The 13797-nt window shown below is 49.1% G+C and overlaps 2 protein-coding genes across 19 annotated transcripts in view; one reads left to right on the top strand and one right to left on the bottom strand.

Moving 5' to 3' along the window:
- Window positions 1-156: 156 nt before the first annotated feature.
- On the bottom strand, window positions 157-12912 carry Mtrfr (mitochondrial translation release factor in rescue). The gene is made up of 3 exons (XM_006970697.4): window positions 12755-12912; window positions 2808-3110; window positions 157-1394 (listed from the first exon to the last, which is right to left on the bottom strand). Exons 2-3 carry the CDS (start codon window positions 3081-3083, stop codon window positions 1131-1133), a joined length of 540 nt encoding a protein of 179 aa, XP_006970759.2. The 5' UTR covers window positions 3084-3110; window positions 12755-12912; the 3' UTR covers window positions 157-1130.
- A 116-nt stretch (window positions 12913-13028) lies between these two features.
- The window catches only part of Mphosph9 (M-phase phosphoprotein 9), a 66157-nt gene continuing 65388 nt past the window's right edge, over window positions 13029-13797 (top strand). For 3 of the 18 annotated variants that reach the window (XM_076560491.1, XM_076560484.1, XM_076560488.1), the window contains exon 1: window positions 13051-13184. The gene's annotated coding sequence lies outside the window, so the exon portion shown is untranslated. Of the gene's footprint in view, window positions 13185-13413; window positions 13694-13797 lie in introns of those variants that run through there. The other 15 variants (XM_042268195.2, XM_076560495.1, XM_076560489.1 and 12 more) reach the window with 12 other exon arrangements.

Below are 13797 nucleotides of genomic sequence, written 5' to 3'. Positions count from 1 at the left end.
TCAAGTCTACTGGGTGATGGAAACCTCACTGGGTTCTGGGACCTCATCTCTGAAAAATCTACTTGATCCTATACAAGGAATGATAGCTTTCGACATAATTGGCAAGTTCCACTTCCATTTCTGTTGCTGTGATAAAATACCCTGGCAGAAAGCAACTTATGAAAGAAAGGAATTTATTCATTTATCTATTTCAAGTTACAGTCCGTCATTTGGGGTGAAGTCAAGGCAGGAACTCAAGCAGTGTCACGTCATTCACAGTCGAGAAGAGAATAAAAGCATTGTTTGCTCTTTTTTAGCTAGCTTTCTTTTCTTTTTCAAGATTTATTTATTATGTATACAGTGTTCTGCTTGCATGTACACCTGCAGGCCAGAAGAGGGCACCAGATCTCATTACAGATGGCTGTGAGCCACCATGTGGTTGCTGGGAATTGAACTCAGGACCTCTGAAAGAGCAGTCAGTGTTCTTAACCTCTGAGCCATCTCTCCAGCCTGCTAGCTTTCTTATATTGTTCTAGATTCCTGTTTAGGGGATGATGTTGCCCACAATAGGCTGCGTTTCCCGACTTTAGTTAGTAAGAATCCCCACAGACATCCTCATAATTTCTCACTGAGACTTTCCCCTGGTGATTCTAGGTTGTCTGTGAAGTTGACTGTTAAAACTAGTAAGCACAGCAGGTAACTTAGTAACAGTTCCCTGTCATTTCCTTTTTACCAAAAGCTAAGGATAAATGATACCCAAGACAGCTCAGCAGTGGCCCTGGAGTTGACCAGATACCACTAAATTCTATTTGATTCAACTTGCCATAAAAGTGGGCTTAACTACTATCAGTGCTTTTTCAAACTGTTTTGATCTTAACGGTTTATTGGTTATTTTTGTGTGTGATGAGTGTGGGCATACATGTCAGTGTATGTGAGGAGGTCAGAGGACAACTTTGTGGAGTCAGTTCTGACCCTCGACTCTTATGTGGATCTTGAGGATCAAACTCGGGCTGTTCGGCTTGTGGGACAAGGGCGTCTGCCCAGGCCTTAGCCTTAGCTCTCCCAAGTCCTGAGACTGCAAGTATACACCACCGCGTCCACGTCCAGGATGCTTTCTCAGATGGTCCAACACGTGCCGTGTGTTACCACCATTATTCCCGGGAGCCCCCCTGCCCACCAGCAGCATCGGTCCTTTTCTCGGTGATGTTCTGACTGGCTTCCCATAATTCCTTCAATAGCCTCTTCTTTTCTAGAGTCTCCTTTGCTCTTTTCTTCCTCTCTCGCTTTCTCCTCTCGGCCTCAAGCTTCTCTTTGTGAACAGGGCTGTTGTCGCCGTTGTAGAAAACATCCACTTTCTCCTGGAGGATCTTCCGAGCGATCTTTCGGTTCTGATCCACAGATCGCGTTTGGTGGCACTGCAAGAGATCATGGCGGGAATGTGAGGACCCTGGCTGTGAGGAGATGGACGGCCTGAGCCCTAGTCCCTCATCCACCCACCCTTCATAGGGAGAGGTCAGGAGGGCAAGGGCGGGAGCCCCTTGGAGTCAGCCATGTGGGTGCTGGGAATTGAACCCAGATCCTCTGGAAGAGCAGCCGGTGCTCTTAACCACTGAGCCATCCTTCCAGCTGCAACAATACCTTTCAACTCATTTAATTACGGAAGCACTGACTGGAGTCTAGCTTGTGGCCAGGGGGCAACCCGTGCAGAATTCACATGCCATGCACACGTGTGTATCTGGAGGATGAGGACGCATCTTTACTAACAGCTTATCACGACATTGAGGATGTGAAACTGACGGTGGCCAGGGCCCCCCAGAGCTGATGGGCAGAGGAAATGCTGTGGCACGCGGGAGAGATTTCCAAAAGGAAGGGGACGCTAGAGCAGGGTCAGCGAGAAATGCTTTGGGAGTTTCTTATGAATGACTCTCTCGAGGAAAAGAAAGCAACTGTGGGTTTTAACTTCGTCTTCTTGGCTTGAGAAACTGGCCCTGAAGCAGCTACTGGGACTCTGGCCTCCCCTTTGGAAGGATGGACAAGTTCCTTGTCTGCCTCGGGCAATGAGCACAGGGTTACAGGACTCGGAGTTAGGATACAGAGTGCCCCTGGTGGTGGAGGATCTGCTGTTGGGTTGGCTCTACCTGGGAAATCGGCTTTGCCTTCAGGCTCCTGCAAGGCTGTGTGTGTGTGTGCTGCTTTGGAGCCCTCTAGTGATGACAGGTGGCAGTGGCTGGCTGGCTGGCGGCTCTGCTGGCCTGGGCTGAAAATCACTTGGCCACTTGCTACACGTGCATGCGTGTAGCATGTTAGGAGCTGGTGCTGCCCTCGACGGGAGACCCCCCCTTCTGTAAGCGGGTTCACACGGGCAGCCGTGCGGGGCTTTGCCCCAGCTTCCGTCTCCACCTCGTTCTTTGTTAGGAAGGGCACGTGTTAGAGACGTTTGCCAGAGCAGGCCAGAGGGACGTGGAGGAGATGCCCCACCACTGAGGACCGAGCTAGCCAGCCAGCGGCTGCCGACCAGGAGTGCCTTTGGGAGCAGCAGGCTTCAGGAGACCCGCCCGACAGCGGCCCTTGCTGGCGACACACAGCTAGGTTCAAGGACAACAGCCGAGTCCTGGCTCCACAAGACCCTGGCAAAGACCAGGCTCCTGAGACTGGGCAGGAGGTTCATCTCCAGAGGAACAGCTCAGGGCTTGGGTACATCTGCAGTGCCCTGATTATACTGGGTTGGCAGAGCGGGCCAGGGCCAGAACGGGCATGCCCCCTCGGCTGAAACCTGCTCTGGCTGCAGACCTGGACTCCTCTCATCCACCCGCCCCTCCACTGTCTACCTTGACCACAATGCCGGAGGGCACGTGTTTGAGGACTACACAGTTGCTGGTTTTGTTGGTGGCCTGGCCCCCCGGACCATGGCCTTTCACGAACTGTTCTTCCAGGTCACTCTCGTTCAGGGGAAGCAGAGCAGGGCAGTCCTTCTTGCCCGCCACCTGCACCGCAGTGGCGGCCATTCCTGGCAAGCGCAGCGCCGGCTTCTCCTGGAGCCCCCAGTTCCCCCAGCACATCCTGATCAGTGGCGCGGGGAAACGGAGCAAAGCCCGGGTGCTCATCGAGGATGCGGCTCCGAGTGGCAGGACCTGGGATGGGGAAAGAACGAGGCCATCTTTTCACTTTGCTCTCAAGATGACAGTCAGGCTTCAAACATGGCTATTTATACAATCTCGGTGACAGTCCTTCGTGCCCATGGCACGCAGGGGACACGCAAAGGCAGGTGACTCAGCAAGGCACACCTCTCTGGACTGGAGTTGCCCAGAATTCTGTCTACATCCTGTCAGCTAACACATACTTCCTTTCTTTTTCAAGCCTGCAGCATGGGGTATTCCCATCCAAGTACTGACGAGGCCTGACCCTGCTTAGCTTCCGAGATCAATGCGTTCAGAGTGGTATGGCCACAGACAACACGCTTTCTTACAACACCAAAAATACCCTCAGAGCACCTGGAGGTGCTGTCCTCTTAGGGGAGAGGCATTGCGTGTGACATTTAAAGGAGCAGGGATGTGGTTTGGTAAAGACATGTTAAAGGGCGCAGTGAGGAAGAATTAGGCCCTGAGTCAAGGGACAGTATTTAAATGTGAAATCTATATTTGGGCAAGGATGACAGAATCAGTCTATTTTATAGCTGAGCTTCAAGTCTGACACAGTAAACTTGACTATCAATCAGTGCCCTGACTGTTGGTTTATAGTGCTGGCAGTTTCACGGATTTGAATGGGAACATCTGTTCCCTGGGATGCACTGCCAATAATGTGATCCAACTGGTCTTGTTACCAAATCAAGCAGTTTCTCCTAAGGCGCCCGTTAGGCTTAGACACCACAAAGGATGTGTGAGTGATGTTAAATGAAAGAGCTAGACCCATGAGCTAGCCAGAGAAGACACTCCAAACGGCGTGGGGATTGAGTATGCACGTCCAACCCGTTCTTAACGAGTTACACCCCCAGGTTCAGGAAAGTCTTTGCTTTTAAACAGTGAGAGATTTCAATAAAGCTGGGTGTGGTCCACCCAGGCTAGCACTCAGGAGGCTGAGGCAGGAGGACCGCCAAGAATTGGAGACCACCCCAGGTTATAAGACCTGGTCTAAAAATCTAAAAAGCTTTAATGACTCAAGATACAGCATAACGCTGAAATCATGTAGCTGACGAGTGAACTGGACAGGGAGGGAATCCTGGCTCCAAGGGCATGGTCAACCCACAGGCTTCTGAGGTCTTCAAAGGGGTCAAAGGTAAAAATGATCTGATAGGACTCCTTGTGAAAGGTCCAATTCATCAGCTGGAAAACTGGTGAATTTGCTCTTCTCCACCCAGCTCACATTTGCTAGAAAAGATCAGAGAAAAAAGTATTCTGGGGCTGGCTCTGCTAATGACTTCCGGGGCTCTGGACTACATCTTAGTGAGCTGCTTGGCAGCCAGGTAATCTCAACCACAGCTTATTGTGGACTGTGCCTCGGCTGCGGGGTGTGCCCGCGCCAAGCATGGGGATGCTGCTTTCACCAGCAGCAGGAACCTGGTGGCAGAGTCCTGGCAGCTGCACTGTGACACAGGAGGAGCTGGCTTCTAAGGTGACTGGACCTCCAGGACAGAACTGCCCAGGTTTACAGCTTGTTCATTGTCCCTAACCACTGTCAGCGTGACTGCTGACACCGTTGTGTCTACCCAGCTGAATTCTGGGGGGGACTCTTGATGAAGGCACACTGTACTTGGGTGCTGTATTTCTCTTCCTTCCTTCCTTCCTTCCTTCCTTCCTTCCTTCCTTCCTTCCTTCCTTCCTTCCTTCCTTCCTTCCTTTTTCTTTCTTTTGAGACAGGATTTCTCTGTAACCCTGGCTGTCCTAGAACTTGCTGGGTAGCCCAGGCTGGCCAGAACTCAGAGATCCTCCTGCCTCTGCCTCCCTAGGGCTATTATAGGTGGGCACCACCACTGCCCGGCTTGTTTATTTTTTTAATTTTATTTATTTATGTTTTTAAAACTTATTTCATCATCATCACTATCATTGAGACAGGATCTTTATTATGTAGCTCTGGCTGTCCTGGAACTTGCTCTATAGACCAGGCTGGCCTCAAACTCTCAGAGATCTGCCTGTCTCTGCTTCCTGACTGTTTGGCTTAAAGGCATGTGGCAGCATGCCCCTTTAAAACTGTCTGTATTTGGTGTTTTGCCTTGTGCCTACCTGGTGCCACAGAGGCCACAAGAGGGTGCTGGATCCTGATACAGAGTGATAGACAGTTGTGAATCACCATATATGTATAAATGCTGGGAATTGACCCCAGATCTTCTGTAAGAACAGAAAATGTTCTTAACAACTGAGCCAGGTCTCTAGCCCCTGCTTAATTGTTTTGTTTTGAGACAGGATCTAAGGCTGGGCTTGACCTTCTCACCCTCCTGCCTCCATCTCCTGGGCTCAGGGAGCCCAGGTGTTCACCACCATGCACGTGTTCACCACCATGCACGTGCAGCTTCTGTTTCTTCTTTCTCTCCCCCTTCTTTTTTCCTCCCTCCCTCCCCGCTTCCTCCATTCCTTCGCTGCTTTCCGTCTGTCCTTCCTTCCTTATTCTGAGGCAGGTCTTCATTGTGCAGCCCTGGCTGACCTGGCACTCTATAGACCTAAGACTAAAGGCATGAGTCCCCACGTCCACCTTCCTGTTGGTTTGTATGCAAGCTTCTGAGTTGCCAGGAGAGTTGGGAACCGCGCTGATGCTGGCCGTCTTTGAACCTCTTTCTCTATGGGCAATGAATACGATGAACTAGAACACGTGGTCTTCTCAAGCCTTGCTACTGCTTGCTTTCAAGTCTATGACAGCATGGTCTAAGCCCACGTCTTCTTTCTGTGACATTCAAAGTGACCTGCCATACCGATGGGTGATATTTAAGACAATAGTTGGAAGGTGCTTCTCTGGTGGGGCGTTTATCAAGATCCAGAGCAATGAAAATGATGCTTTCAAACTATTTTTTGCAGGGGAGGAGGCTGGAGAGATAGCTCAGTGTTAAGAGTGCATGTTGTTCTTACAGAGGACATGAGTTACGTTCCCGGCACCCACACTGGGTCACTCCTTATAACTCCAGTTCCACTCTTGGTAGGAACTGACTCCTGAAAGTTACCCTCTGACCTCCATATGAGTACCATGGAACACACACACACGTAAAAACATTTTTTTAAGCACTAATAAAAATACTGGTTTTGTTCAATGAATATGAAATATTTTAGAAGTATCCTTAAGAAAACCTAAGAGGGCCAGGCAGTGGTGGCACACACCTTTAATCCCAGCACTTGGGAGGCAGATGCAGAACTCTGTGAGTTCAAGGACAGCCTGATCTACAGAGAAACCTTTTTTTTTTTTTTTTTTTTAGTGAAAGAAAGGAAAACAGTAAGTGATGAACGAGATGTGGTGGCTCTGAAACTGTAATTCCAGAACTTGGGAGGCAGAGGCAGAAGGATCTGGAGTTCAAGGCTAGGCCAAGAGTCATAAGATTCTGTCTCAAAAGAACAATAATCAAGGGCAGGTGAGATAGTTCAGTGGGTAGCAATGCTTGCCACAAGACCCGATGGCCGGAGTTACAGCTGAGGATCAGGAGAACTAGATCCCAAAACTTCTCCTCTCACCTCCAGATACGTGTTGTGGCACACACCTCTTCCCTGCCAAAATAAAATGTAATTCAACACAAAACAACCCCAAATAAACAAAAAAGAAAGTGTGACGAACCCAGACACTATAATCACGGACGGGGCTAAGTTAATGTCCGAAACGGCCCTTTTCTGATTTCTGCTTTCAATGTACAGAACAAAATTCCGTTGTGTAGCAGAAGGCTTCAAGTCCCTGGAGTGGACTGACCATGGAATCTGAGCCCAGGGTCTCTCCTGAGTGTCTCTTCCGCCAGTCAGTGAGCTGACCGGACAGGACAGTAGTGATAATACAGCACTGTGACAAAGACAGGAAGCCCGTCTGGAACAGGCCAGACGCGCAGACAAAGGCCAGCAGGGAGAGTGCTTTCATCAGCAGCTGTCAGGGCCACCAGCTCCGTCTCTGCCCTTCTGTCTCAGTCCAGAGCCGACAGACACCCTGGAAGATCTCCCACCCAACTGAGTTCAAGCGGGTCGCCGGTGTTCAGTGACTGACTCCTTTGTTGAACGGTTAGTTCCAGCAGCCAATCAGACAATGCTAGACACTTCCAGCATCTCCTGGGGGCTCTGGCCCTACTCCAGTGACTGCTAAAAAAACGACAAGCACACCCATGGCTCTGCTTCCCCAAAGCCCGGAGAGTACAGACTGGATTTCAGGCTTTGTGATACCACAGTGCGACCCGAAGTCTTTGGAAACAAAAAAACCAGCTCGAATTCTGGCTCATTGTGACATTAAAAAAAAAAAAAACACGAGAAAATGACAAAAAGATGTGCCAGCAAGGGGAAGCCAGCAACCGGCAGCTCTGCCCCAGTTCCCGTCTGGAGTGTGGGCTTCTTTAATTTAGGGCTGGCTCCGTACCTGACTTCCCTGGTCCTCCCTTTTCTTTGCTGATCGCGTCAGCTATTCATGAGCCAAGGAAGTTTGGATTAAAGCCTCTCATTGTCCGAGTCCCAACTCGGTCAAGTGTAGAGAGAATAGGTCTGCCAGACCTTCCAAAAGGGAATATGAATTTGTCCGATGGAAAATCCGGTTACATATCTACTAGGCATCAGGCATAGCGGCGAGGAGCATGAGCAGTTTGCCCATCACAGAGACATGAAGACATGTATGTGGAAATACAGCAGAGGCTCTAGCCTAGGCTGTGCCAGAGGTGGACCCCAGATCATCCACTGCGCTCCTGTCAGGATTTGAAACTGGCGATCAACTTATGCCTCTTGTCACCATTTCTGGTTCACAAACATTTCTTCCTCCAGTCTCCCAAACCACCCTGAACCTGGGAGGACACAGCTGCAGGGATGGCCCGCTCTAACTGCAGCAAGGCCTGAGCCAGGGCCATCCCAGGTCACAGGAGATGTAAGAGGCCATGTGTGTTTCAACAGTCAATGCTGTGGATGGGGGCAGAGGGTCCTTTTTCTGTCTCTCAAGAAACATGAAGAGCTGGGCTGGGAGCACTGTTCAGTGGTAGAGAGTTTTGCTTGCTTAGCCCGGCCCTGGGTTTTATTTCCCAGCATTGTGATAAGGAAGTAAAGTTGCAGATGATTAAAACCAACAACAGGACTAGTGATCTGGCTCAGCATGTGAAGATGTAAAGGCGCCTGCTACCAAGTCTGAAGACCTGTGTTCAATTCCTGGAACCACGCGATGAAAGAACTGACTCTCACAAGTCATGTCTCTCCCTGCACTGTGCTCGCATGTGCGTGCACACACGTGTACATGTACACACACGTGTATACACACACACACAACGTACACACACACACCATTAAATCAGCCCATCCAAAGGCTATTTTTGTTTGTCTGAGTTCAAAGGTCCCCAGTGTTCAGTGACTGACTGCTTTGTTTAATGGTTAATTCCAGCAGACGTATTCTCTCTACCCTTTGAATTGGGACTCAGACAGTGAGAGGCTTTAACCCTGCGCCTCCTGTGTTAGACTCGAGTGCGGGGGTTATTGTCATTACACCCAGATCAGGCAAGGGAATTTGTCGTTATTCTCATGTTAGGAAAGCCCGTGGGTTTCAATCTAGAACTGCTGTTTCTTTAAAAATGTATTGCTTAAGTGTTTCCTTAGAAAGGTAAGGTATTAAGTACAATTTTCCCTAGCCACAACTTGCATGGTGTATCAGCCTTGCAGAAACTTCATTAAAATTAAGCAGAGAGAATCCATATGGAGAGAACTCCACAGGGTACTTGAGGAGAGACGCTCTCAGCAGGTCTGGCCATTCCTCAGTGTGCGCATGGCACCCCTGGGAGTCTTAAGTCTGATGCTTGTACCTTGGATCAGGCAGGGAATCAGACCTGTTTTTCTGAATCTCTGCTTTTTCTTCTTGTTTTTGAGGCAACACTTCTCTATGTAAGTCCCAACTGGCCGGGAACTCAACTCTGAGACCTGCTTCTGCTTCCTGAGCCCCAGGATTTAAAGATGTATTCCCCGACACCTGTCAGACTTTGTTTATTCTAATTACTCCCCAGGTTATATCATTACTCTTGGTTCAGGTATTCCAAAGGGCTCTGTGCAGTTTTGCCTACATCCTGACACTCAGGATGGCAAGACTGCTTGGAATCATGATGGCAGTGATGGAGATAAAGGAGTGTGATGGGAGGGCAAGGAGGTCCTCTAGATTAGTGGTTCTCAGCCTTCCTAATGCTGCCCCTTCATAAAGGTTCTCAGTGTGGTAACCCTCAACCTTAAAATCACTTCACTGCTACTTCATGAGGGTCTGGGTCTATCCCCAGCGCAGCATTAACCAGGCTTGGTGGAGCATGTTTATAATCCCTGCACTAGAGAGGTGGAGGCAGGAGGATGATAAATTCAGGGTAATCCTTAGTTTGACAGCAAGCTAGACGTGAGTCTGGGATGCACGGCCCTGCTTTGATCTGGGAGGAGAGTGGCAATAGACAGCTCTGGGTCTGGTCTGAACTTAACAGGCTTGTTGCTACCTAGGTCAAGAGACAACTAAAGAAATATATAAAGGGACCAGGATCCAGTTTCCACAATCCCAACATCCTCTTCATCTGTTTATAGTAGGAACTGTCAATGCACCAAGAATTACGCCTGCCCTGTTTGTGGCACATCACAGGAACCTTCTACTTCATCAGCCACCATATGAGAACGTAAAGGAAGCAGAACAAACACCACAACCTTTTATCTGAAAAGTTTTAAAGCCTCTGTACCATTAATGGTGTTTAGTATTTGTTTAGTACTCAGACGTTTTCACAAAGCCCTTCATAGTGCAGTAATGAGCTGGCTCTGGTAGTGCAAATCTGTGATTTCGGCATCTTGGAGGTAGAGGCAGGAGGACTGCAAATTTGAGGGTAGCCTGGGCTACACAGACCCAACTCCTTTAAAAAAAAAAGCCAAACCAAAAATGATAGTACAAAGAAAATAAGAAGGCATACTGTGTAGGTTCTCTTAAGGATGCTTACTGTGGACGTTCATTAGGTTTTCCAAAGAAACAGGGCATCACTGTGCTTAGGACGGCCAAGGACTTACTACCGAGCCTAAGATGATCTCGAACTTCTGATATTCCTACTGAGTGGGAGTACAGGCCATCTGTTTTCAACTTTTTTGAGTCAGGGTCTCATTATGAAGCCCTGGCTGGCCTGGAACCGGATATGTAGACCAGGATGGCTTCAGTTTGCAGAGATCCACCTGCCTCTGTCTCCTGAGTGCCTAGAGCTGTGATTTACTTACTCTACAGCCGCGCCCATGTTTCCTCCTGTGTAAGAGGAAGATCTTACCATGTAGGGTGAGGACAAAGCCATGATGTTTCCACAGACATGGAGCTTTTAGTGCATGTTCGGTGGTAGCATGTCATCCTCTAAACTGCACAACTGAGGAATCTTTGACTCACCGCCACTTAAGTTGTGGTCTGACGGCGTAAAGCCAGCCTGTAAAGCAACTATTTCATGGGCGTTTTAAAGCTGAAAGTGAAAAAGCATCTAGAAGAGTGACCCGAAAATTATTTTGTTTCGTTTGGTCCAATTTAAGAAGTCCCTGGAGCTGAGTGATGGTGGCACAGGCAGAAGCAGGTGGATCTCTGAGTTCAAGGCCAGCCTGGTCTACAGAGTGAGTTCCAGGACAGCCAGGGCTACACAGAGAAACCCTGTCTGTGGCTGGAGGGGTAAGTATCTGGAAACTATAAAAATACCAAAGTAGTGCTATTTGCTCAGATCATAATTCTGGTCTATGAAATCAGGTGCCAAGGAGATCATTATGATGGCAAAATTACAGCCTGACTTCTCAGCAGGTTCACATTGACATACCAAGGTGCTTGGACTGTACTAAAGTCCTGGCTGAAACATAACCTAGGAAGCATGGACTACAGTAGAAAAAAGAAATCATAAAAGCCACCAAAAGTGTAAACATAGGGTTGGCAATGTAGCCTCAGGGCAGAGTAACTACTTAGCTGTGGATTTTCAGCACCACAAAATGAAACCAAACACAAACATAAACCTGATCATTTTCCATGTTTACTAAGGTAAGCTAGATTTGGTTTTATTGCTTTTTTTTTTTTTTTTTTTTTTGCTGTGAAGGCTGCCCCCTCCCTAGACAAACTGTTTGCTATAAAGCATCAATGACACAAAGTAACACCCTGAAGTAAGTCACACCATGAAACAGGAGGGAGAGCTAATCGCAGCACCAGAGTGGCTGGAGTTCTAGGCCAGCACAAGTAGGAACAAATGGATGAGATCTTACCAAAGGCTTTCCCTAAGGTAAGAAACGCGACATGTTCAACCTTACCCGGGTCACTGAACAAAGTACCAGTTTAATCGCAATGCCAGTTCCTGGACATTTGACTTAACACTTCAACAAATTAAAAAGGAATTCTCTGCACACTGGTTGGTCATCCCAGCATTTGTGAGGTAAAGGCAGGAAGATCGAGCAATCAAGGCTAGCCTTGGTTACATACTGAGTTTCTGGTCAGTCGGGGATAAAAGAGAGACCCTCTCTCAAAAACCAAACCAAAACTTAACAAAAATCATACTACTCAAAATCAAACTATGAAAACAAAACAACAAAAACTTCTCCCAAATTTACAGAGCATTTCTGGTTTTGTGACCCTGATTTCTGTATGGTTTGCAGCTAGTCATATCTGCCTTTGGATTTAATTTCATCTGTAGGAGGAACACCGCTCTCTCTGACTGGAGCTGTTTGAGGAATTCATAATTCTCACTTACTTGATGCAAGATTCTAGTGTCTCTAATTATTAGTCTAATAGATAAAATCTGGACTAACTGATATAAGTGATAAAACATTTTGAAGTATGAGGTCATTGAAAACATCTGTGCGCTTAAAAATCTGATTTTGGCTTGGTGTATGGTCATTATATTGATGGGTGGATGAATCAATGGAGGTTTTGATTTATTTAAGCTTTAGGTCTGGCATACACCTGTAAGTTTAGGATTGCTACTGACGTTTCACTGTTGAAAAATATATGTCTGGCCAGGCTTGAAAGCACAGGCCTTTAATCCCAGCACCTGGAGGGCAGAAGCGAGCGGATTTCAGTGAGTTCAAGGCCTGCCTGGTCTACATTGTGAGTTCCAGGGCAGCTAGGGCTATATAGTGAGACTGTCTAAATGAATAATAATAAAAACAAGTGGTGAGGATTTTAAGGAGGAGAGGATGAGAGGCAATGCTTCTTTGTAGGTTTGCCATTTCAAGGGCAAAAACATCTCTTGCATCCTGACTTCGCAGTAGCAACCCTGCACACTTCAATGACAGTGCCCAAGCACTTGCCTAGGGCAATACTATGTGCCATTCCTAGTACTGCACTTGCTGCAAGACAAGCTCCACTAAGTAGAGACAAGCTCCACTAAGTAAATGACTATCGACACGTTTCTCCTTGGGCCTCCGTGGAATTATTATCTTTTCCAGGGTAGCGAACTCTCCACCACTCCTCGCACCCAGGGCTTGGAGAGACACAGCCCGTCTCCCTAAAAGTTGGGTAAAGTGAATCCAGACAACTTAGCTCAGGAGTCAGGCCAGGAAAATCCGCAAAGTAAGGTGACGCAGGTCGGAAGTAGCTCAGGAATTCCAGCTTCAAGCGCTCATCCCAGAGCCTGTGACAGTAGTGACCCTCGTCGGAGCCTGGCCTTGCAGACGCTTACCTGTTTTTGCACCGGCCTCCAGCCGGAAACATTCAGCAAGATTCTAAAGCACCGGGGATCTGGGGATCACCGTTTGCGGTTTTTTTTTTTTTTTTTTTCAGGTCTGCGCATGCGTCCTACTCCTCCAGCGGCTGCCCTAGCCTGGCAAAGGCTCATTCTCACTAACTACGCATGCGAGAAACGGAGGCGTCTTTCCCGCAGTTTCTAGGGAACCAATCGGCAGAGGCCTTGACCTCAAGCCCCACCCTCACGCCTCCGGCGTGGCCTGCGCGTCAGGGCCGGGTGGGGAGGCGTGTGCCTGCGCCGGCCCCGCCCTCTTCCGAGCAGCCAATCGCGACCGAGGCGCCGGGCGCGCGCACGCTCCGTGGAGTTTAACGGCCGCGTGAGGCCAATTTCTCGACCCCGACCAAGCAAGAGGCGAGGAGGCCAGGTAAGCGGTGGCGCCCGGTGGGGGAGCTGCGAGCCGCGAGGGCTGAGGACTGAGTCCTGGACGGACCCCCCCGACCTTGGGTGCGCTGACAGGTTAGGGTGAGGGGCGACAGCCACGACCGGGCTTGCCGGAGCCCGCTGGCGTGCGGGGTTCTGCTGTGGCGTGCGCCTTTTCTAGACTCGTGCCCTTGAGTGACATCCGCGAGGCCCAATCGGAGAGCGTCCTCCGCGAGGGGCGTGAGTGCTCCCCCCCCCCGCCCCTCCCGTCCCTGGATAGTGGTACCCGGGCTGCCTTTGGAAATCCCAGTGACAGTGAGCGGCTCTCCATCATCCCTGCCGCCTCCGGTCTTGAACCGATAGCCGCTACCTGCGACTAGGGGCTGACTTCAACACCTGAAAACCACTTCGTACTGGTTCCGTTCAGCCTTCCCGTAAAGAGGAAGCCCGGTGAACGTTCAGATTGTTAGTGCTACTCCATCACTCCTGCCTCCGACCCCAAAGGGTTGTAGGGTGAGGGATCGTTTTTTTTTTTTTTTTTTTTTTGGGGGGGGCGGTGCTGGAAATTATACTTAAAATGTCTGTTCCTGTATTATTTCGGATCCACAGCGGATTTC

The sequence above is a fragment of the Peromyscus maniculatus genome, chromosome 23, assembly GCF_049852395.1.
Source record: "Peromyscus maniculatus bairdii isolate BWxNUB_F1_BW_parent chromosome 23, HU_Pman_BW_mat_3.1, whole genome shotgun sequence".
Classification (NCBI taxonomy): domain Eukaryota; kingdom Metazoa; phylum Chordata; class Mammalia; order Rodentia; family Cricetidae; genus Peromyscus; species Peromyscus maniculatus.
The sequence above is the reverse complement of the archived record's forward strand: the minus strand, read 5'-3'. Positions and strand labels throughout refer to the sequence as shown.

Excerpts from the sequence above, each read along its gene's own strand:
- Mtrfr (XM_006970697.4), bottom strand. The coding sequence starts at position 3,083 with ATGAGCACCCGGGCTTTGCTCCGTTTCCCCGCGCCACTGATCAGGATG. Across the intron at positions 1,395-2,807 it reads CCTCCGGCATTGTGGTCAAG|TGCCACCAAACGCGATCTGT; the intron begins GTAGACAGTGGA and ends GATCTCTTGCAG.